The sequence below is a fragment of the Choristoneura fumiferana genome, chromosome 17 (assembly GCF_025370935.1).
Source record: "Choristoneura fumiferana chromosome 17, NRCan_CFum_1, whole genome shotgun sequence".
Lineage (NCBI taxonomy): Eukaryota > Metazoa > Arthropoda > Insecta > Lepidoptera > Tortricidae > Choristoneura > Choristoneura fumiferana.
In genome coordinates this window covers 8,770,557-8,792,569 of record NC_133488.1, presented here as the reverse complement: position 1 = coordinate 8,792,569, position 22,013 = coordinate 8,770,557, and the positions used below count along the sequence as shown (strand labels likewise).

The 22,013-nt window shown below is 40.1% G+C and overlaps 2 protein-coding genes across 2 annotated transcripts in view; both read left to right on the top strand.

Annotated features, from left to right (window-relative positions):
- The window catches only part of LOC141437354 (NFX1-type zinc finger-containing protein 1-like), a 34,654-nt gene extending 17,902 nt beyond the window's left edge, over positions 1–16,752 (top strand). The window contains exons 16-27 of the mRNA XM_074100661.1: positions 1,685–1,827; positions 2,651–2,802; positions 7,019–7,211; positions 8,114–8,242; positions 8,796–8,918; positions 9,230–9,388; positions 10,528–10,768; positions 11,672–11,834; positions 12,439–12,550; positions 13,420–13,643; positions 14,517–14,803; positions 14,994–16,752. Coding sequence (XP_073956762.1) covers positions 1,685–1,827; positions 2,651–2,802; positions 7,019–7,211; positions 8,114–8,242; positions 8,796–8,918; positions 9,230–9,388; positions 10,528–10,768; positions 11,672–11,834; positions 12,439–12,550; positions 13,420–13,643; positions 14,517–14,803; positions 14,994–15,745 — 2,678 coding nt within the window. The 3' untranslated portion in view covers positions 15,746–16,752. The remainder of the gene's footprint in view (positions 1–1,684; positions 1,828–2,650; positions 2,803–7,018; positions 7,212–8,113; positions 8,243–8,795; positions 8,919–9,229; positions 9,389–10,527; positions 10,769–11,671; positions 11,835–12,438; positions 12,551–13,419; positions 13,644–14,516; positions 14,804–14,993) is intronic.
- Positions 16,753–17,340: 588 nt separating this feature from the next.
- LOC141437166 (NFX1-type zinc finger-containing protein 1-like) lies at positions 17,341–20,973 on the top strand. Its single transcript, XM_074100430.1, has 3 exons — positions 17,341–17,462; positions 18,619–18,899; positions 20,315–20,973. The coding sequence occupies exons 1-3, from the start codon at positions 17,341–17,343 to the stop codon at positions 20,971–20,973; spliced, it is 1,062 nt and encodes a 353-aa protein (XP_073956531.1).
- Positions 20,974–22,013: the final 1,040 nt, after the last annotated feature.

The following is a 22,013-nucleotide window of genomic DNA, read 5'->3' as shown; positions in this document are numbered from 1 at the left end:
AAGCATAGTTGGAAGAAAATGTAGTTTCCAATGTATGCAATTACAAAGTTAAATTGATAGCACATTTACGAATGTTTACCTTGAGGAGTTGTCAAAAATGACAGATTATTTAGAGGGCCCCGTACCAAGGAAATTCTGCTCTCGTACCATAAGACATCAACAACACCGCCATGTTCGATATGTCGGCGGCCAATTGTGAATTCCGCCAGATCATGAAATTCCTAGGCATATCGTAAATGGCGCCATTTCATGATATGCCTAAACGTTGGCCAGGCATATCACGATATGCCTGAGAAACAATATGGCAGAACGATTAGAGCAGTGATGGGCAACATACGGCCCGCGGGCCAACTCCGGCACGCGAAGGGTTTAAATCCGGCCCGCCGACGTGCCTTTGAGGTGAATAGTACCTATACCTAAAGTCATAATATTACTACGTTATTTGGCAAAAATATAAAAAATGTAAAATAGAACGGTGTAATTCTGGACCTCCTCTAAAATATCTGTATCTATGAATCTGCCTAAACGTCACTTGGCAAACCGTTAAACGGTGAGTTTTGAACGATATGGCGGATGTTCCTTAGCCAATTCATGAAATGGCGCCATTTCACGATATGCCTAGGAATTTTGTGATCTAGCGGATTTTACGATTCTACTAAACTTTGAGAATCAGTAAATTATCTAAATTCAAGTTGATTTGAAAATGTTAAGGGTGTCCACTTTCTGGAAAGTCAGGGAAAGTCAGATAAAAGTCAGGGAAGCTCAAGGTGGTCAGAATTAGGGAAATTGGCTAGAAATCCAAATTCAATATCTCAAAAACGGCTAAACCGATTTTGATGAAACATGTCTTAAGAACCATCGCTAGAAGGCTGATTTCAATTTAAAAAAAAACTGCATTCAAATCGGTCTACCCGTTTAAAAGCTACGGTGCGATAGACAGACAGACACACAGACATACAGACACACCGACATACAGACATATATAGCGGTCAAACTTATAACACCCCTATTTTTGCGTCGGGGGTTAAAAAGTGAGCAAGTTTGGTGTGCAGGTGTGCAGTGAATTCCCATCAGTATCTAGATATCCCATCAGTACTTCGCATCTCGGGCAGTAAAAAAACATGTGTCATATAACCTGCTTTGAAATGTACGAGATTAGTCAGGGAAACTTAGAAATTCGGCCAGGGAAAGTCAGAGAAAAGTCAGGGATTTTTTTTAGGATTTGTAGTGGACACCCTGATGGTACAAAACAAAAGTAGCTCAGTTATGTGTGACCTTGCATTTAAAACCCAATGGTCAGCAGAGACACCCTGTACAGTGTCAATGCCAAACATAATAACGCCTGCATCCTTCAACTTCGTAGATTTTTTTGATGAAACAGACGTGTTGATATATGAAAGTCAATGTTTAGCGAAGAAACAAAATTGGGTTGATAATTGAATTTATTGTGATTTTCGCGTCTCTCTCTAAAAATACTTTCCTCTAAACAGTTGGTATGTATGTCGCTACATGCTCAGTATTTTTTTTTGTCTTGAATTTCAAACCTTAATAATCTTTCAAAATATAAAGGTAGGTTCAAAAATGTTTTTCCGTTCGATAAAACGCACGGTATTGGGTATAAACTATACCTATTTGTGTATAGAATACGATATTTAAGCATACAATAATGTGATTGAATTCACAGGTTTCTACATATTTGGAAATATTGAGTTGCTCAAAAGGAAGTCTACTCTGTGGACCAAAATAGCGGGAACGCTGGAGGAAAATGGATCTCTTGGGAAAACTTTAAAACTGAAGTGCTCAAACCACGGAGACCGAATAACTAAGGTTTGCTCTACATATTTTTTCTGACTGTTTTGAACACCTGTAGTTTACAAAATCTTCTTTTGTTGGTGCATTGATTCAAAGTTTACCTTTGAATATTAGGTTTCGCCTATCTTTATTATAGGAGAACAGAACGCCCCAAAATCCGTATCGTCTCCGCACAAAACACTCGCAAGTTAACAGTTCTTTCAACGTATTCGCGACCACATATATATCGCTACGTGCTAAGCTCGTAACTAGTAGCAGCGTTTTGTAGCAAAAAATGCCTACGATACGAACAGAGAACCCGATTGCCGGGTTCTTGGCACTGAATTTGTAAGTTTTGTTTATTTTAGCACGCAGCGGCCTCTTTAATTTGCAATACAGTCTTCTTAATTTATTTCTTATTTTAAAAGTTCAGGGGAGCTCGGCTATTTTTTTTACGGATAGGGGCCCGAAGGGTACTTATACTTTATAAGACACCGTATAAAGTTTTGAACGTGTCTGGTGTTCCGTAGTTTAAATGTAGGGAGGTAGGGAAGGGAGACATCGCTTGAGAGTTTTCGACAGATTTGGTTACAATGAAAACTATTAAATCGTGATTTTAAATTGCTCACCTGAACCCTTTTAATCTTTGACCCAAGGTATGTTTTCGGTCGGACTTCTCCCATATATAACCTTTTCTGCATATCAAGATTCCACATAGACCAGGTACTTAACATTAAGTAGGTATTTTGAACAAAAAGTCGTTTTCAGAAGCGAAGAAGCATCATTGGTCGAACGACCGACTGTCAGTCTCGCCTGGACTTGTACCCACCGTATGAAAACTGTAGCGGTTTCTTTGCAGATAGAGAACGTGGGCGACTTCGTGAACGTGCCAGAAGGTGGTTGTTTGTTGGACTGCAAGTACAATCTGCCGTGCGGGCATCCCTGCCCGCGCGTCTGTCACGCCTACGACCTAGTACACGCTAACGTGAAATGTGTTAAACGCTGTGACAGGTAGGTACAGTCAAGCGGCCGATCGACACGGCCAAAGTTGCAAAAACATGTATGTATATCGATGGCAGCAAAGTAAATACGGACATCTACATTTTTTCAAAAAATGCTTTTTTTACAAAAAATAACTTATTTCAACCATATCTATAAGTCTGTTAAAAAAATATTTCAAATTTCAAAATAATGAAGAAAATTTGGCACGTAAAAGAAAACATCTACACTAGCTTTTGAAAAAACATCGCAGTAGAAACGGACATTTGAATTTATCCGCTTTTACTTCGGAGCTTTGACAGGATGCTTGTGACGTCAATAAAGTCACATGCCACTTGTCCGTTTATACGTCATACTTTTTGCATATGTCTCAATCTACAAATTTATTATTTCTAATTTCTATGAGGAAATTATTTGTTTTTTCTTAAAATATTTAAACAAATATATATATTACTTAACATTGGTTTCATAGACTTGTTTGTTTTTTTTATTTAGACAGCAGATTAATTAAAATTCTTAACCTAAGTAAGTACTTAAGTTTCTATTGCTTGCAGCTTACCGCTTTTTGGAAACGACACGCCTGAACAGATTTTGACTGATGATGACAAGCAATCTGTTTTTTTCCTAATAGGTATATAAGTAGTAGGTAGAATATCGATTATACTATTCATCATCAAGCAATAGCAGTCCGGACATAGGCCTCCCCCATAGACCGCCATTGCGCCCTGTCTTCGGCTAGACACATCCAGCTTTTACCACCAGCCTTTCGCAGATCGTCCCTCTACCTGAACGGAGGGCGTCTTGGACTACGTTTGCCGAGACGCGGTCTCCACTCAATATCTTCAGCGGTTGTCGGTGCTTCAACAGATATGACCCAGCCCACTGCCACTTCAAGTTGTTAATTCTATGAACTATGTCGATGACCTTAGTTCTGTGTCGGATAGTCTCGTTGCGGATTTTATTCTTCAGAAAAACTCCGAGCATAGCTCGTTCCATAGCTGGCAGGGCCGCATTTCAGCTCCGTATGTCATGACGGGTAGGACGCACTGGTTAAAAACTTTCGTTTTCAGACATTACGGTATAATTGACGAAAAAACTCGACATAATTTCCGAATGCTGCCCAGCCCAGCTGAATCCTTCTCTTGGCCTCCTTCTCAAAGTTGTGTTCTACCTAAGGCTACTGTTACATTATGCTCGTTATTAGCATGCTAATAAGCATGCTAGTACCTGCTGTACCTGTATGACACAGAAAAAGCATGCTTAATAGTAGCAAGCCGTGGTGGCGAGTGGTTTGACCTATGGCCTCTCAAGCAGAGGATCGTGGGTTCAAACCCGGCTCGCACCTCTGAGTTTTTCGGAATTCATGTGCGAAATTACATTTGAAATTTACCAAGAGCTTTACGGTGAAGGAAAACATCGTGAGGAAACCTGCACAAACCTGCGAAGCGATTCAATGGTGTGTGTGAAGTTCCCAATCCGCACTGGGCCCGCGTGGGAACTACAGCCCAAGCCCTCTCATTCTGAGAGTATAGTATAGTAGCACGTCCCTATGCACACATGCTAGTAAGTAGCATTTGCTGAATAGTAGCATGCTTTCGTGCTAGTAACTAGCATGTGTTGGTACCTTAACTGCAAAATCAGGCCGAGGTATGTGTACTCCGAAACAACATCAAGAAGATTTCCACTAACGATGACGGGCCTCTGATCCATGTGGCCATTGATGACAATTTTGGTATTATCCACATTCATTATAGCATTATATTATTTATACTATTATAGTACATACTGTTTTATTTTTACAGTTTATGTTGTTTTGTTTTGGGATATATTTTGTAGGTACGTAATTTTATTACTTGTACCTACTGTTGATTTATTTAATTTATTAGTGTAAAACTATAAAAAATAACTTAGTTTTTGAGTACGTAAAAACAATTATGAGTAAACAAAAATAAAACAAAAAAATATTTTTTAATTTAACACATAATTTTGGGGGTTTTTAACGAAATAAATGAATTTATATGATAGACAGCGATGAGGTTGAGTGGTAGATAACTCATTTAATAATATGAATAAAATGATTAATGCAAAGTAAATAAAGACATCTACAAAATTTTATCAAAAAAAGGGTGAATACTCGTTGCATGTTGTTTAGATTATCTCTAAACACTCCTCTAAGTTTTACCGGAGATTCTTACCTTAGCTTATTCGTTTTTTATAACGGAAAAGGCGTTTGTTTCATTACAACGCATAAACGGATATCAGGCAGATGTCTTCCTCTACGTTTAAGCTCTTTCAAAGTAAAAAAAGACATCTACAATTTTTCATTAAAATAATGTTACAGAAATAAAATCTGTTGAACAATCACCAAAGAACATTATTTTAATGCATCATAGAAAATTTCATGGTAATCAGTCCATTAATCTCAAAGTAGTCATTATTTTTTACTAAATACGCTCTCCTGTAAAATAGCTATTTTGTAGATGTCTTCTTTTACTTTGCTGCCATCGATATGTTTCGTCTGTACATTTGCAATCATAACGCAAGTAAAAAATGTAAAAGTACTTCTTTCTGTTACACGGTATGAAATGAAGATAAAAATATAAAACCATCCTTCGGGCATCCTTGCGGTCGCAAGAGCCAGAACGTTAGACTATACTGCCACAGTACCAGTACCATGAGTTTACAGTGACCGTACTCGATAGCGACGGCGTAAATAATTTGTATGGAGAATGGGGAATGTCTGAAAAATTTAGAAACGCTTGAAACTTTTTATATCAATACGAACAACCTTTCTAATTAACAGAAATAAATATCAGATTTTTAAGTAGCATCAATTAATTTCAAAAAATGAAAGAGTGTTCTTTACCGCCTAATGAGGGCTATCGCGTATGAATTCGCCACTAGAGGCGCTAGTGTAGCGTGAGGTCTCCGAAATGTCAAATCTCATAGTTTTTGGGTGAGCTACGCGGGTTTATTTATAATTAGAATAATTTTGTGAATATTTTGCAATATCTGAAATTAATTATGGCAAATATGCGTTCCGGGGCAATGAATGTCTGTGTTTTGAGACAGTTTTGTCTTTCGGAAACCTTTGTCCTCCCTTTTTCCGAACAAAACGGGGGCTATGCAACACTGTGGCATGCTCGATATTTTTATGGTACGGTTTGAAGGTGTATTAAATATGATTTTAATCTAAACTTTGTTTTCACGCCCGCAATAACAGACTTTGAAAGCCATACTTAAAAACCTCACGCAACAGTGCGCCATCTAGTGAGACAAAAAACGATAGCCCTCATTACGACAGTCCGGTCGGCTACGGGTTGTTCCAAGTCCAGAATAAAAAACATTTAAAAAGAATTTATGTGTCTTTGATAGGTGACACTCTTTACCGGGCCGAATAATACTGACATGGAAATACCGACCCTGTTTTTCATTGTACACGCCCATAGAAACTGACATGAGCTACTTCCTATTGATATAAAAAGGAAGAAAAGTTATATTTAAAATAGATATAAAAAGTTTCAAGCGTTTCTAAATTTTTCAAACATTCCCTATTGTACAGCGCCCCTACAAATAATTTACGCCGTCGCAATAGAGTACGGTCACTGTAAACTCATGGTACTGGTACTGATCTTGAACTAGCAACCAAGGCATTTCTTACCACGCTCTGCCAATTAAGTTACTCTCAACTAATCTAATCATACCTACATGAAGAATTTTTCAATGCTTTTATGACTTTTCTTCCGATTCTCGTAATGACAATGTTTTCCGTGCGAATAAATGCATTTTTGTTGTAATAGTGAAATTGTCGAGTGTCACTTCGTGACTTACAGTCAGTCCAAGAATCGTTCAATTTAAAAATTTAATAACTGTGTCCGAAAGTTTAAATTGGATATAGCAGGTTAACTATCTAAGCCAACGGTTAAAAAATATGCTCAATTTGGCTATAGCCTCCTAAGTCCTGACATTTTTTAACAAACTTAGCGTTTAAGACCTAGACGTGGTCGACCTGCTTTGGTATTTTGGATTTTATTTCAAAATTCTTAGAATTCTTTATTCAATGAACAATTTGTACTTTATAAAGTACACTCGACCGTTATTCTTACAGTTAATTAGTCCTTTATAAAGTACGCGAGGACTTAGGAGGATAGAGCTCCAAAAAGACGCGTTGAAACGCACTTTGATTATTCGCAAGTAAGATGTTTTGAATTTCGATTTTACTTAACAGGAAAATTTGCGACATCGAAAACCACCCATGTCCGCTGGAATGTGCTATGAAATGCCAGCCGTGCAAACGTTCTGTGGAAAAGTCTCTTCCTTGCGGGCACAACAAAGTCCTGCCTTGTCATGTGGAGCCCGGAGACCCCGCAGTATACTGCTCGTTTGTTGTCTCTATTACTCTGCCGGACTGTGGACACGAGGTGAGCCATGAATTGGGTAGATGCCTGAGTAAAAAAAAAACCATTTATAGCTTGACAAGTTTGTGCGTGTCACTATGTGAACCCTGTACAGATCTGTTCACTCACGAAGGCGCGCCCCTCCACATTTTATAATTTTAGTTTTGAACGTATATCTGTACGACAAGTCTATGTGTGCGTAGCTCGAACGTGTCCGCAAGCGTACCATCCACGTACCATCAGTGACGCACACTGAGACTAAGACAACGTGTAAGTAAGAGGTTTACTCGTGTACATTGATAATTAGCTGTGGAGGGGCGCGCCTTCGTGAGTGAACAGATATGTAACAGTCAGCATTTGCCGCGCTTATAAAAAAAAAATTACAAGGACAGCAGATACTCCCTGCGATAGGGTTCTACCGAGTGTCACATACAAACTTGTCATAGTCCGTCCGTTAGATTGTTAGAAACGTATTTTTTTCTTTTGTCAATCAAACAAAAAATTACAAAGATGAAGCGCGTTAAAGTTCGGGAGTCGGGCCGTGACGTCACTCCTTAACAAAAATCTAGGTGAGAGGGGAGGCTCCAATGGAGATATCTCTCTTCACTTCGGCAGGTGTAATGCCTGGGGACAGAAGTCCGAAGGAAGAGTGTTGAAAGTTGTATATATACATATATAATGCGTCCGAGTTGAGAAACTTCGATAGCGTCATGTAGGTCTCGGTTGGAGTTACTATATTTGCTCACTGGATGGCACTAGGAGTCGCTACACATGGGCAAATATTTAGGTGTGATATCATATGGAACAGAAACGGACAGACAGAGAGACAGACAGATAGATAGAAAGAAAGATAGACAGACAGAGTTACTTTCGCATTTATAATTTTAGTAAGGATTAAGATGGCATCTATTTAATAAATACTTCAGGCCAAGAAAGCGTGTTCGATGAAGATACAAGACGTGCGATGCAAGGAGAAGTGCCCGAACAGTCGGCTCGGCTGCGGGCACGCGTGCCGCCGCACTTGCCACGTCAACGACGATCCCGACCACGAGCGCGTGAGTACATGTCACAAGCCACACAATTACACTACACTAGCCTTACCACCCAAACCAAACCCACTGACTGAGCTCGGAGAGCTGCCAGGCTTAAGTGGCAGTGGGCAGGGCACATTGCTCGCAGAAACGACGGCCGATGGGGCCTAGACTAGAGTATAGACCGCGAACCTAAAGACGGAGCATGGGAAACGCACACACCATTTAATAAACTTATACTATTAGTAAAAGTAAATTTCATTAGTCAGGTACGTACAGAGTGAAGATTCAGTTGCCATATTTCGCAAGGTGAATAAAACAAAATAACCAAATAAAGAGTCATTTAACTAAGCTTTAGAAAAGTGCCTACTTTTTGAAATAAATAGTGTATATGTTTTGGACGATAGTTACTTTATTGACCGATAGGTGTCGCTGTACTTGAAAATAACCTAGATAACGTTTGACTGACTGTAAAACCATAAGATTGTTGAATTATTGAGGATTAAACGGATTGGCATAGCAACGGTGTTTGATGTAAACAGTATTATTTTTAAAAATATTTTTTTTCTGAATTCAGTATACCTGCATGAAGCCGTGCCCGAAAGCAAATAAAGGTTGCACAGCGAATTTGGAACACGACCTTGGAGAACACAAGTGCCTGCGCGCTTGTTCAGAAGAATGCCTGGACTGCAACGTTCAGGTAAACATCAGCATTAGCTATCCTTCAGCCTAAGTATCATACTGCCGCCACGGCATGCGGAGCAATGAAATTCCCCGCAAAAATGTACCGTAGCGCGCGCCGCCCTTGGGAGTCAGTTTGTACCACAGTACTTGTGCTATTCTGTGTCTGTGGTTAAACCATGCGCTTTAGGCGAACAAATTATGGTTCTACAGTCCACGTTGAAAACCGCAGCACCGCATGCCGTTGCGGGATACGGCGGCAGTGTAATATAACCGCCATACTATTTATCGAGTAATCAACAGCTTTATTCTCTTACATAATGTTTCCAGGTCGTAAAGAAAAGATCTGGATGCACGCACAAAAAACGGGTGGCGTGTCATCAAAACGTGGATGCGACGCCATGCCGCGAGAAGTGTGCTCGCTCGCTGCCTTGCACACACTTTTGCAAGAAACTCTGCTTCGAAAAATGCGGAGACTGCAAGCAAAAGGTATGACACCTGTCTATCTATCTAATACCTTTGAACGAACAATTTTTAGATATTTATTTATTTAAGGGTTCTCGGAAACGGAAACACCACCATCATCCTATGGGCGATGGCCTGATGGTATAGTGTTGTGTGAGTACTTGCAAATCAAAGGGTTGTTTATTAAAAAAAAAAAATTTATTTTCATTCACGTTTTTCTTTTCAAGTTTATTTAAATAAGTCTTGTTACATAGGGTAATAAAAAACTCGCCACTAGTCTGACATGCGACTACCTTTTGTTACAATTTCAACCTTACGTGAGTGGTAATAAGAACGTATCGTTGACTATAGCCCGCGAACTACATCTCGTCTGCGTTTATTATATCCTTAAAAATATATGAAACGTTCGGAAATTTGTTGGATAATTGATAAAACTGTTTTAATATATAATCAAATTACCAATAGATGTATAAGAATGGACGGAGCTATTTTTACATTAAGTAGGTAATTAAGCAAAACAAAAAAATATGTTTCAAAATGAATAACTTTTGGATAACAAGGAAAAGCAATGTATTTGAACATATAAAAGCATATTAAAAAATAAAAATCAGCAGAGCAATTTTTCAGTAGAAGTTATAGTGCAAAATGTTAAAAGTTAAATTAGCGGTATCTCTGAAATCGAAAAATAATTGAATAATTTTACATACATATACATATATTCTAAGTAGTACATAGATACGTATACAGAAAGAATTTCAGTCTGAGGAATTTTTCGCAAAGAGCTATAGACGATTTTCATGTTTAAGTAAAAATACCTAACTTCTCGTAAGAAAAGTTGTTGGATTATTGTATATTTATAATCTGTATTACCTATTCTCATCATGTGCCAAGTTTCGTAGACGGGAGAATTCGGGTTGCAAAAGCCCCGTTACTCGGACTATGAGTGTTACGTGAGAACAGTAGGATTAATTTGGATGGTAAAACTTTCCGCACTATTTTCAAGTTTTGTAGAAACTAAACATCTTTATTTAGTCGAATTTTGTTATAAAAACGTAGTTACGCAGTATGCAATTTCCCTAGCTAGTTCCACTAACTGAAATTAACAACAAATAGCGAGTCACTTCCCATACAAAGTTATGATATGTTCCTCTGATTTTGTTTAGACGAAGAAAAAGATACCTGGATGTGGCCATGAAATAGAAATTGAATGCGGATTAGTCCCGACCCGCGAGCATTGCAAGCGTAAATGCGAACGCGTCATGACGTGTGGCCATGTCTGCCCTGGCCGCTGCGACCAGCCGTGCGATAAAACCAAATGCAACAAGATCATGGAGCGCAGTTTTGACTCGCCATGCGGCCACAAGGTCAAATTGCCGTGCCACATGTTTATGAATATGTTTAACGGTAAGTTTACCTACGAGTATGTTCATGGAGGACAATACAATATATTCCAGTTCCTTTCTACGCAGGCTGCAAGCAACAGTCATGCAACACACAAGCGTCAGATGACAGTCAAAGGCATAGAAATATGTAAGGGACGTTACTAAGACGTCAAAAATATCTATAAACTTTATTCTGGCAACCATAATTTCGATGTAAACATTACTTTGACGCTATGGCTGTATAGATATTTATGTCCTTGAATGTACGGTCTGCATGGACAGGCCTATGTTTCAACAATTAAAGAGTGCAATGACGGAACATTGCTTCGGTGTCCTAGACTGGGGCTGTTCTGTGTGCTGCGGCTGCTGCGCTGTGTAATAACTAATTTACTTTTCTATACAAAACAATGGTAAAAAGCATTGGTACCATCAGCCAAATATGTGGTCTACCACCCTAAAGTTGATAATCGTTTGCATGTCATAAAACGATAATGCCAATAGACGTGTCTGTCAACTTGAAAGTTCGACTTTAGCGACAGATTCATTTGATAGGAACTTGTTTAAAAATTGGTAGACCACTTATTTGGCTGATGGTACATACTTTAGACAATCCAGATTTCGGTCGTCAATATATACTAAGATTCTTTCGCGACGCGACGTCGGCACTGGCCGGCGGCCGAATTTAGGGCTTACGCAGCGCTGGCGTTGTGCATTGAACCTACTTACTTGTTCGCAAAAAACGTTACGCTGACACCGAGTTAACTCGACGCCAGCGCTGCGTTAGCCCGGCGTTCGGCAGCCGGCCAGCGCTGGCTTTACGTCGACGGCGCGCGGACGCTGACACGACGACGGCACTGAAAAGACGCTAGTGTGTGGGGCCTTTAAGTTACTTGCGCTGGTCATTCGACCCGCATTCTTTGTGTAGGTGGAATCGCCCCGGAAAAATTGTTGGAGTATTGTACGGCGCCGTGCGGCGTGATTCTGCGCTGCAAGCACTCGTGCGGCGGCACGTGCGCGGGCTGCCGCCAGGGCCGCCTGCACGCGCCCTGCGCCGCCGTCTGCCAGCAGCTCAACATCTGCGGACACCGGTAACTGCACCATCTCACACCACCTCACTACCTCTCCATCTCAATCCCTCGCCACTATCACAACTAGGTACTCCGCTGCTATCTTCGACTCGTCTTCTTCAGTGTGTTCGCGCCCACCACTATAGGTTACTGCAAACACTTCTTCAATTTTCTTTTCCGTGTCCGATTCACAGTTGAACTAGTGGTCCCATTGCCACTAGGTACTTATTACTTACAACTACATCGCTTCCAGACAACAATCGTTTGAGCTTCTTTGTGTTTGCTCGTTGGCCGAAAAGCCTTACGCTTCTCCAATTTCCTTCGCCGTTCCCAATTCATAGTTAAATCTCCTCAGATTGAAGTTAAATCTCCACCGAGTGAACTGGCGCCATTCCATTATCGTCACCTTGACCGAAGTTTCCACTCCAAAACATGTTATCTACATATCTCAATTTAACTTCCTGGTGGCCAATAGGTATCCACTTCTCCGAGGCCTAGCTAAGTATGATTTTCATCGAAGACTAAGGGGCTGTTTCAATCAATGGATGGAGAAACAGCCCCGTAGTCTTCGATAAAAATCAAGACCTCAAACTTGCAGCTTTGTTAGTGGAATGTTATTTCGCAGGTGTGAGGAACCATGCAGCCAAGTGTGCCCCCCGTGCCCCAAACGCTGCGAGGTGAAGTGCCAGCATTCTCAATGTAGCCAACTATGCGGCGCGCCCTGCGTTTCCTGCACGGTATGTGTTTTGTTTTCAAATTCATTATTTGTTCAAAAGGCACCAAAAACAGCCCAATGGAGAGCCTATCCTATTTTAATATGATGAAAGTATCGTGATAGGAGACGATCTTGCGTGGCTGCCCGCGCACCTGGTGCCGAGAGTTGCAGCCCTTCGGCCTCCGCTGTATAGCGATACAGTAGTACAGCGATGTGAACTGTATAGCGACGTATACTGTATAGCGATGTATACTAGCAGCCTTATTCATAAAAAGTTAGAGCCTCCTTGAAGGCTCCTTGAAGGCCCGATGCTAAAAAACATGATTCATAAACGTCTGTTAGCGCTAATCTGTCGATCAAGGCTCTGCTAAAGTTAGAGGACCGTAGACCCTCCTTTATCTCTCTGCTAAGTCACAAAATGGCCGCCACAAGGTTGAACAGCTGATTTTGACTAGAGCAAAAAACCATAGGTACCGAAGATATTTATAGTGAAGGCAGGGCTACATAAATATGAAAAATAAATAAGGATGATTAACATAATTATGGCTTTTTGCACAACATAAACATGCGGATCGGAAATGGCGGGAAAACAAACATCTCGCTTTTTATTTTTTTTCCTAGTAATTTGCTGTCACTGCTGTCAATTTTTTTTTTTTAAATTATCGATTAGGCCATTTTTTGTCTTTGATTTGTCAAGGTAGCCAACATAACGCGTCTAATCCGTCTATCAGCAGCTCAACAACTAGCAGACTGCTAGCAAGTGTTTATGAATCATACTTCTTGACAACCGTCTATTAAGCTTAATCAGTCTGCTAAGTAACAGACCGATCAAACCTCAATTAAGGTTTTTTTATGAATAAGGCTGTAGGTATATAGCGATGTATCGTACAGGAGCCGTGCGCGCGCGGCTGCCCCCACTCTAACTGCGCGCGCGCGTGCGGCGCGGCGTGCGAGCGCGCGCCATGCGAGCAGCCCTGCCGCAAGCTGCAGCCCTGCGGCCACCCCTGCCGCGGGCTGTGCGGGGAGCCCTGCCCCCGCGCCTGCCGTATCTGCGACCCCGAACACTTCCCCACCAACCCTTTCATGCTCGGCGACCCCTACGACGATGACGACATGTTCGTATTATTTTATTACTTTTCTTATTTTCATGTATTCGCTCTAAGGCGGTTATTGCACTTCGCCGCATCCCGCTGCGGTGTCCAGTGCTACGGTTTTTTTTTTAACTTTGACTGTAGAATAGTGATTTGTGCCTGGTCTATAAAAAACCTCATGGTGTAATTCCGCATCACGGTATCCGCAATGCCGTGCCGAACCCCCACGCGCGATAGTTTAATTTACCAGCGAATTTCGTCGCTTGGCATAGGTACCACAGCGGGATGCTGCGATAATGTTATAACTATAACCGCTTATAAGTACAAATCGCCAACATTTTCAGTTTCGCGAATGAAATTCTGCCCGAATCTTACGCGCAAGCCGTAGGTACGCGTAATAGTGAACAAAAGACAATGGAAGTATTCAGCGTTTACTTTGCGTTTGCTTCTTATGGATAAGTCCATAGTGTGTCTAGCCAAGTCTTTCTGCTACCGACAAATCGAAGAGAACAAACTAATATAATTGTCACGTGATCATAACATAACGAATTAGGCTAATCAGCATTCTTGAAAATCGTAACGCTTTTGAATGACTAATCTTTATAATGATTTAGCCAGCTGGCTATGACTAACATACTTAATAGGTACCTACATGTCAAAAATTGCTTTCATCAATTTGAGCATTTATATTTAAAAAAAAACTAATTTGAATTAGATCATGGTAAGCTTTTTAATAATCTTATCAATCTTTATAAATGTTTAGTAAAACAGCTTAAAAGCAAAATAGCTTGATTATAAACTATAATCTTTCGTTTCAGTATTCAGTATTTATTTATTGCAACACTTTTTACAAAAGATTTATTTCATTGGCATTAGTGTCCTTTCTTTATTTTTCAGACTTGTTCAACTGCAAGACTGCTCTCACATTATGGACGTGCAAAGCCTCGACTATCACATGAAAAGTCAGATGGACGACACAGTTCAAATAAAGACGTGCCTAATTTGCCGCAAACCTATAATCAACACGTCTCGCTATAAGGATCTTATTAACAAATTGCTTAAACATGATATAAACCCCATCAAAGAAAAGGTTTATGGCACAGCTAGTCAGAGGCGAAACAAAAAGGAAGAATTGCTTCAGAAAGTTCAACTAGTTATGCAACTGTATGAGGAATCTGCCGTAGGTAAGGAATAACAAAAACACTAATAAACTACCCAAATGAGCTTCGGGTCGCATTCTATTATATTATATTATATAAGTGAGGTCGTTCCTAAATAATCTTCTTCCGGGCCTAATAGCCTCTTATTTAATGACTAATTGAAAATATTACCGGGGCAATTTTATTCACCAAGCGTTTTCTTTATTTTTTACAGCTAACAATAAGGATTGGAGTCACGCGTTATCTGTTATCAGCAATACCATAACATTGCACAAAAAAGCGAAAAATGTATCTCTCTTGCAGCTGGAGATGAACGATATATACCTTAACATTATAGATAACATCGGCAAGTATTACGTAAAGTATAACGAGGCAAATGCAGCAAAGCTAGACCAGGAGTTTAAATCACAGATAAAACTAATATGTGACGTCCTCTCTACCGAAGCAGTGCACAAGATAAGCGAGCAACAGCAGGTGGATATAGAAATTGAATTGAGGCGCTGTAATTCCATAATTCAGCTGGCTAAGATTCTAAGCAACGGCAGTTACATAACCGCTAGAACTTCTCCAAAAGTGGTAGAGGCCACTGAAGCCGCCAGAGATGCAGTGTTAAGTTGGCGGGTGTTCAACGAAACCAAGGCAGTGGAATGCCTCGAGAAGCTTCAGGGCGCCGTGAAACTGTCCGGCATCGTGAGTGCGGAGGAGCGCGCGATGGTGGTGAAGGCAGTCGGGCTGAAGGCGGGGCACTGGTACAAGTGTCCCAACGGGCACTTCTACTGCATCGGCGAGTGCGGCGGCGCCATGGAGGAGAGCGCGTGCCCGGAGTGCGGCGCGAAGATCGGTGGCCGCAGCCACGCACTCACCGCCGGCAACCGACACGCGCCGGAGATGGATGGCTCGCGGTTCGCCGCCTGGTCAGAGGAAGCCAACAATATGGCCAATTTCCGTTTCGATGATTTGTTATGAAAAAAAGTTTAAGTATTATTAATAAAATAAATAACCACGGCATTTAGGTGAAAGTGAGACTACTGTTGTATAGTGTTATTTTATTCTAGTTTTTGGTGAGGTTAAAATCCGCAGCTGTATCTATTTTACTCGTAACTTAGGTAGGTACTCATTTATACAGACTTTTATGTTTACAATATAACCCTTTTTAGCCCTGAAAATGTGAAAAAGTACTATCTATTTAATACCTTTAAACGAGCAATTCACAAGAAAGACAGACACCTAGCGCTGTACCGTAGCTAGCTGTTCCTGTGAACGAAAGATTAAAAATGTAAATATTGTACAATTCATCATCCTACTCGTACTTATCTCGGTCTTATTTCGGTTACCTGGGCGACCGAGCTTTTTTTATACAACAAATATAGACAATACAGAATTTCGGAACGGCTCCAACAATTTCGATGAAATTTTGTATGTGGGGGTTTTCGGGGATGAGATGACAAATTGATCTAGCTTGGTATCTCTGGGAAAACGCTTATTATCCAGTTTTAGACCGAGCTAAGCTCGGTCGCCCAGGTATTATAAGTATGAGTACCTAAAATGATGAATTGTATAATATTTACGACATATTATGTCAAGATTTTTAATCTCTCGTTCACAGGAACAGCTAGCGACGGTACAGAGCTAGATGTCTGTCTTCTATGGATATCGCAGACCAGATACTTTACTTCTATATGCAAATTATTTATTATTAATCCTATAATATGGATAATTAACACGATGGTGACCATTGCTATTGTTATTTAACACAAGCGTCAAATTTTAATGTTAATTTCGACTCCATGGTTCACTTTTTCCTATGAATTCTCCACATCCTGAACATGATTATACTCGTACCATGTTCCATTTTATAATTTATTTTTTACAATGTAATAATTATAAATTAGATTATTTTTAAACAAATAGAGAGGATTCAAATTGATGTAGTGAACTTTTTGCCTTGATTTTAATATAATATGTTTTGATGATATCTGTTGTTTATTTTTTACTAAAGAATATGTAGTTATCCTACGCTACGACCGACAAGCTTTTAAGCTGCCATGTGATTGCCTAGGTATTTATTTAAATGCTTACTCGTACATACTTTTGATTTTGTCAACTACTTTCAACAAGGCCTTTATAGGCCTATACTATTATTAGTACATTAGGTATGGTACAAGTGTGTAATGAATAATGCACACGACTTTCCTTTTAGCTCCGAATTAAAAGAATTAACAAAAAAAGGTTTTCGTGCGAATTTCGGTCGTTCAGATATTTGCCATAATAACCACAATTATAGAGATGATACGTAAATTTAGATTTATAAAGTTCAACTAAAACTTGTTGCCAGGTACCTACTGTTTATCAGAAGCTTACTTTTAAAAACTTTTCAACATCGATTGGTGGCAACATACTTTACTTTCCAATCTTTTATACGTCAGAACGTTTCTTTATATATGCCAGTTATTTGAAGTAGACTAAAAATACATTCTCCGAATATGTCTTGACGTTTGTTTTTCCATTGATTAGCCGGGTCTCCACTGAGCGAGCCGCCTCGCGAGGCAAGCGCATGACGCATGATTCTGTTCGACACATGGCTCAAAATCGCACCGAAAATGGCTGCCGCGCGAGGCGGCTCGCTCAGTGGATACCCGGCTATTGAATGTTTCGTAGGCCGCCACAATTTATCCCAATCATTGTACGCAGTACCTAATGCTTACACACTCAGTCTTCCCTCGCGTTCCTTTGGCTCATGATTTGACTGCTTATTTTCCCCCTTACATTATCAAAGTAGCAATCTATTCCATTAGAAGCAGCTTCAAAACTCATTCTCCATCGCAGCCACTTTTAACCATATCATCACAGCCAGCGAGCACCCTTTAAATTTAGCAATCTGACCGTCTTAGAGCCGACAGCATTAGTCAAAGCCAAAATAGGTATCTTTTTTTCAATTTTGGCTATAACAAGCACCTATAAATGTCGAAAAAAAATTACCACCGGTTCGGTAAAACCTTCGGAAGAATCGGGCAAGAAACTCAACGAGGTGTATTCATCATCATCTGCTCCATTCACCACGCTTGTCTCATCAGCTTTCGGTTTGCAAATTTCAAGAAACCCTAAATATTCAGACGCTCCCGGCATTCCAACGGCTCCTAACACCATGAGATGGGGAGAGTCCTAAATCTGGTAGCTTATTCACATTCTCCTGGTGAGATTGAAGTCTAGAAATCTACTTTTTTATGTGTGTCGTCAGTAGTCATCTAAAATAACCCCACGTAGGTCTCATTTTCATCCTACCCAAATAAGTCTTTATCTGATTTAGACTGACCATTGTAAATTGTTTTATTCATCATCATCATCAGCCGGAAGAGAAGACGTCCATTGCTGAAAAAAGGCCTCCCCTGTAGAACGCCACAATGAACGACAACTCGCCACTTGCATCCACCGGTTTCCCGCAACTCTCACGATGTCGTCAGTCCACCTGGTGGGAGGCCCGCTAACGCTTCATCTTCCGGTTCGCGGTCGCCACTCGAGGACTTTTCTCCCCTAACGGTTATCTGTTCTTCGAGCGATGTGGCCCGCCCATTGCCTCTTCAAGTTGTGTCGAGTTGTTTTTTTATTACAAGCTCTAATTTAACTTGCCCTGTTTTTGCCTTGCCCTTAGATAAGTCAAACCTTGGAAGCCGAATTTAACTCACTTCCAATGGTCGGATTGACTTGAAACTTTTTAGTCTAGATATACCTAAATATGTATAGGTTGGATGACAATGCAAGTACAGTACAGTCAACAAAATTTGTTGATTGTATATTACGCTAAAAAAGAAATTCATAACAAAAACTTAATTTAATTTCAGACTTATTCAGCTCCAAGACTGCTCACACATACTGGATGTAGAAACCCTGGATAATTTTATGAAATCCGAGACTGAAACCATCCAAATACCTCAGTGTCCTATGTGCCGCAAGCCTATAGTGAACACGTACCGCTACAAGGATATGATAAACAAAATGCTGAGGAATGATATAAACCCAATCAAGGAGAAGGTTTACGGAAAGGAGCCTCAAAGAATCTTGAAACGGGGAGAGCTTCTTCGAAAAATAGTTAACATCGATATGGCTCACAAACTGGCATTCGGTAACTATTATTACATTGCATTGATTAATAATACTTATTTAAATTTGTAGGAACGGAGTAGAGTCCGAAACATGTCCGCAGTGAAACACCACACTTTATCAGGATTGTTTGTACTACAAGTAATTAATAATTCGCTGGGTGAGTGAAACAGTGGCACAAGTTAAAATATTAAAATGAACTGTTAACTACAATACAATCATTACAGTCAATTACTCGTATTAATTGTTTTTTTTTTACTTTGACTTGTGCCACTCTTGCACTCACCCAGCAATTTGTACACGTATAAATTTTATACCATCGCTAAAATTATTACGATAAACAAAACAACGACTCAATCAGACGTAACAGAAAATCGTGTCCGTTCGCCTGCTCGTGCTAAGAGCGTTTTCAGGTTATCCGATCCGATATCAGTATCGGACGCCGATAAAATCGGCAAATAAAATGTATGAAATATGTATCTGTCTTGCAGATTATCCGATCCAATATTGGATCATATTTCATACATTTTACTTGCCCCGATATCGTATCGGCGTCTGATACCAATATCGGATCGGATAATCTGAAAACGCTCTTTAGCCATCTGTCAACTAGCGACCAACGATTCTAGACTGTGTGTGTGTGTGTGTGTGTGTGTGTGTGTGTGTGTGTGTGTGTGTGTGTGTGCGTGCGTGCGTGCGTGCGTGCGTGCGTGCGTGCGTGTGTGTGTGTGTGTGTGTGTGCGTGTGAGAGTGTGTGTGTGAGAGTGAGTGTGAGTGTGCGTGTGCGTGCGTGCGTGCGTGCGTGTGTGCATGCGCGTCTGTGCGTGCGCGTGCGTGTGTGCGCGTGCGCGTGCGCGTGCGCGTGTGTTTGTGTGTATATATATATAATACTAGCTTATGCCCGCGACTACGTCTGCGCGGATCTAGGTTATCGCGCGGTGGTGCCCTCTACCGGAATAAAAGGTATCCTATGTTGATCCTTGGGGTTTAAACTACCTATATACCAAATTTCATCAAAATCGGTTCAGTGGTTCCGACGTGAAAGGGTAACAGACAGACAGACAGACAGACAGAGTTACTTTCGCATTTATAATATTATATAGTAGGGATTAGTAGGGACTAGTAGGGATATAACGAATTTAAGTGGAAAATTATCACAGCTTATGTAGTGAGCTTTATAAATTAAGCTAAATATTAGCTATTCGTCGCAATAATAAGTATCTGAGCTAATTAGTTTACTAGTTAGTAGTATCAAGCTACCTATATCGAGCTAGCTATAGCTACTTAGATATTGGTCAAATAAAGGTCAAATACCTACGTATCTGGCCCGCACTTGGTCGTTTACTTCTTAACATATCATAAATATTTTTTTTTATATTTATCAATTTGAAAGAGATATTACAAATTAACTTACCTACATAAAATATTTTTTTTCAGGAAACCAGGATTGGAAACTTGCGTACGAGGTTATTGTAAAAGCAATAAACCAAACGAACAAACGAACATCGCTATTACAGTTAGATATGTATCACATCTATCTGGACTTGTTGGAGACACTCGGAGAGTATAATGCAAAATACATAAGAGGTAATTTGAGTGACCTGAAAGCTGAAATGGAATCGCAGATGAAATTACTGTGTACGGTGTTGATCACTAATAAACAGAAGATAAGCCAGCAGCAGCAAGCGGATTTGGGGAATGAGATGAAACGTCTCAATTCGATTATACAATTATCGACGATTCGTAATCATAGCAGCTACAAAATTTCACAAAGCAATCCAAACGTAGCACAAGCATCTAAAGACGCTACTGTTGCTGTGTTGACCTGGCGAATTTATAGCGAGGCCACAGCCGTGCAATGGCTGAAGAGATTACAAGATGCTTTAAAAGTATCCGGCATTGTCAGCAAGGAGGAACGGAATATGGTCGTGAGAGCTGTAGGGGTGGGAGCTGGGAACTGGTACAAGTGTCCGAACGGACATTTCTATTGCGTTGGTGAATGTGGAGCTGCGAGGCAATCAGGCAGATGTGTAGAATGTGGCCTGCGAATTGGTTTAGGCGGCCTTGGCATGCGAATGCAAGCGGGAATGCTGTAGAATGTAGATCATGTAGATTACGGAAGTTGTGTGGTCGAGTTATTATCTAGCAACTACAGCAAATTAACAGCCAATCGTTCAGGCGTCTACCACAGAGCCCCTTTATTAATTAGATTAGGTAAGATCCATAATATCTACTTAGGTAAGGTATATACGATTATTTAACATTTAAAAATATTTAAAAAATTATCGGTTGGCTCTACATTTAGGAAGTGTCGACTCTACTTATAATAATACATATATCTTTTAAGTTCTTAAAAGCATCTCATTTAAAATATATGAGAATTGAAATACTACCAACTAAAGAGACAAGGCGTATCTTTTATTTGTATTTTAAAGCAGCTGGATCTACAGGGTGGAAAATTTTCTTTAAGCATAAAGGATTCATATTCGTAAAAAAACAACATGCTAAAGTTTCACTTTGCAAATTATTACCCTACGAACTGTATGGAAGAAGTTTTCTGTGATTTGTGGGTGTTCTAGTACTCTAACCTTAGTTGGTCTCAAAGAGTGTTTTAATCCTTGATAGAAATGGGACCGATTGCCATTAAAAAAAAAGTCAAATCTGTTGATTTTCTCGCTTACTGTACATTTTATCAAAAATCCGTGAATGTCGATTGTCATCACTCAAGAAGTTAGTAAAGGTCTCCTGAGAGCATTTTTGCGTAGCAGCAAGGAATCTAGTAGCTGCCCTTGCTGCCCCATCTCAACTTTCCACCCTGTATATTGGCTGCCATAAAGTTAAAAATCTATGTTTGTTACAATTTACATTTGACATTTAGTATTTTTAGTATTTTAGTCGTGACGTGAGTCGCGTATTTTCGTTCGCGTAATTTCTGCTGCATTCGGTTTTAGGTATACATAACTAAGTCCAGTCTGTGCCACACGGTGACTCAAAATGAACTGTACACACTGTTATGAAACCAAAATTACGCGATTCACAACTCAAAAATTACGCTGGTCTGTCTTCACCCTAAAAATCAATCCGGGAAGCAGCTATACCTGAGTCAAAATTCGATTTTTTTTTATTCGACTGGATG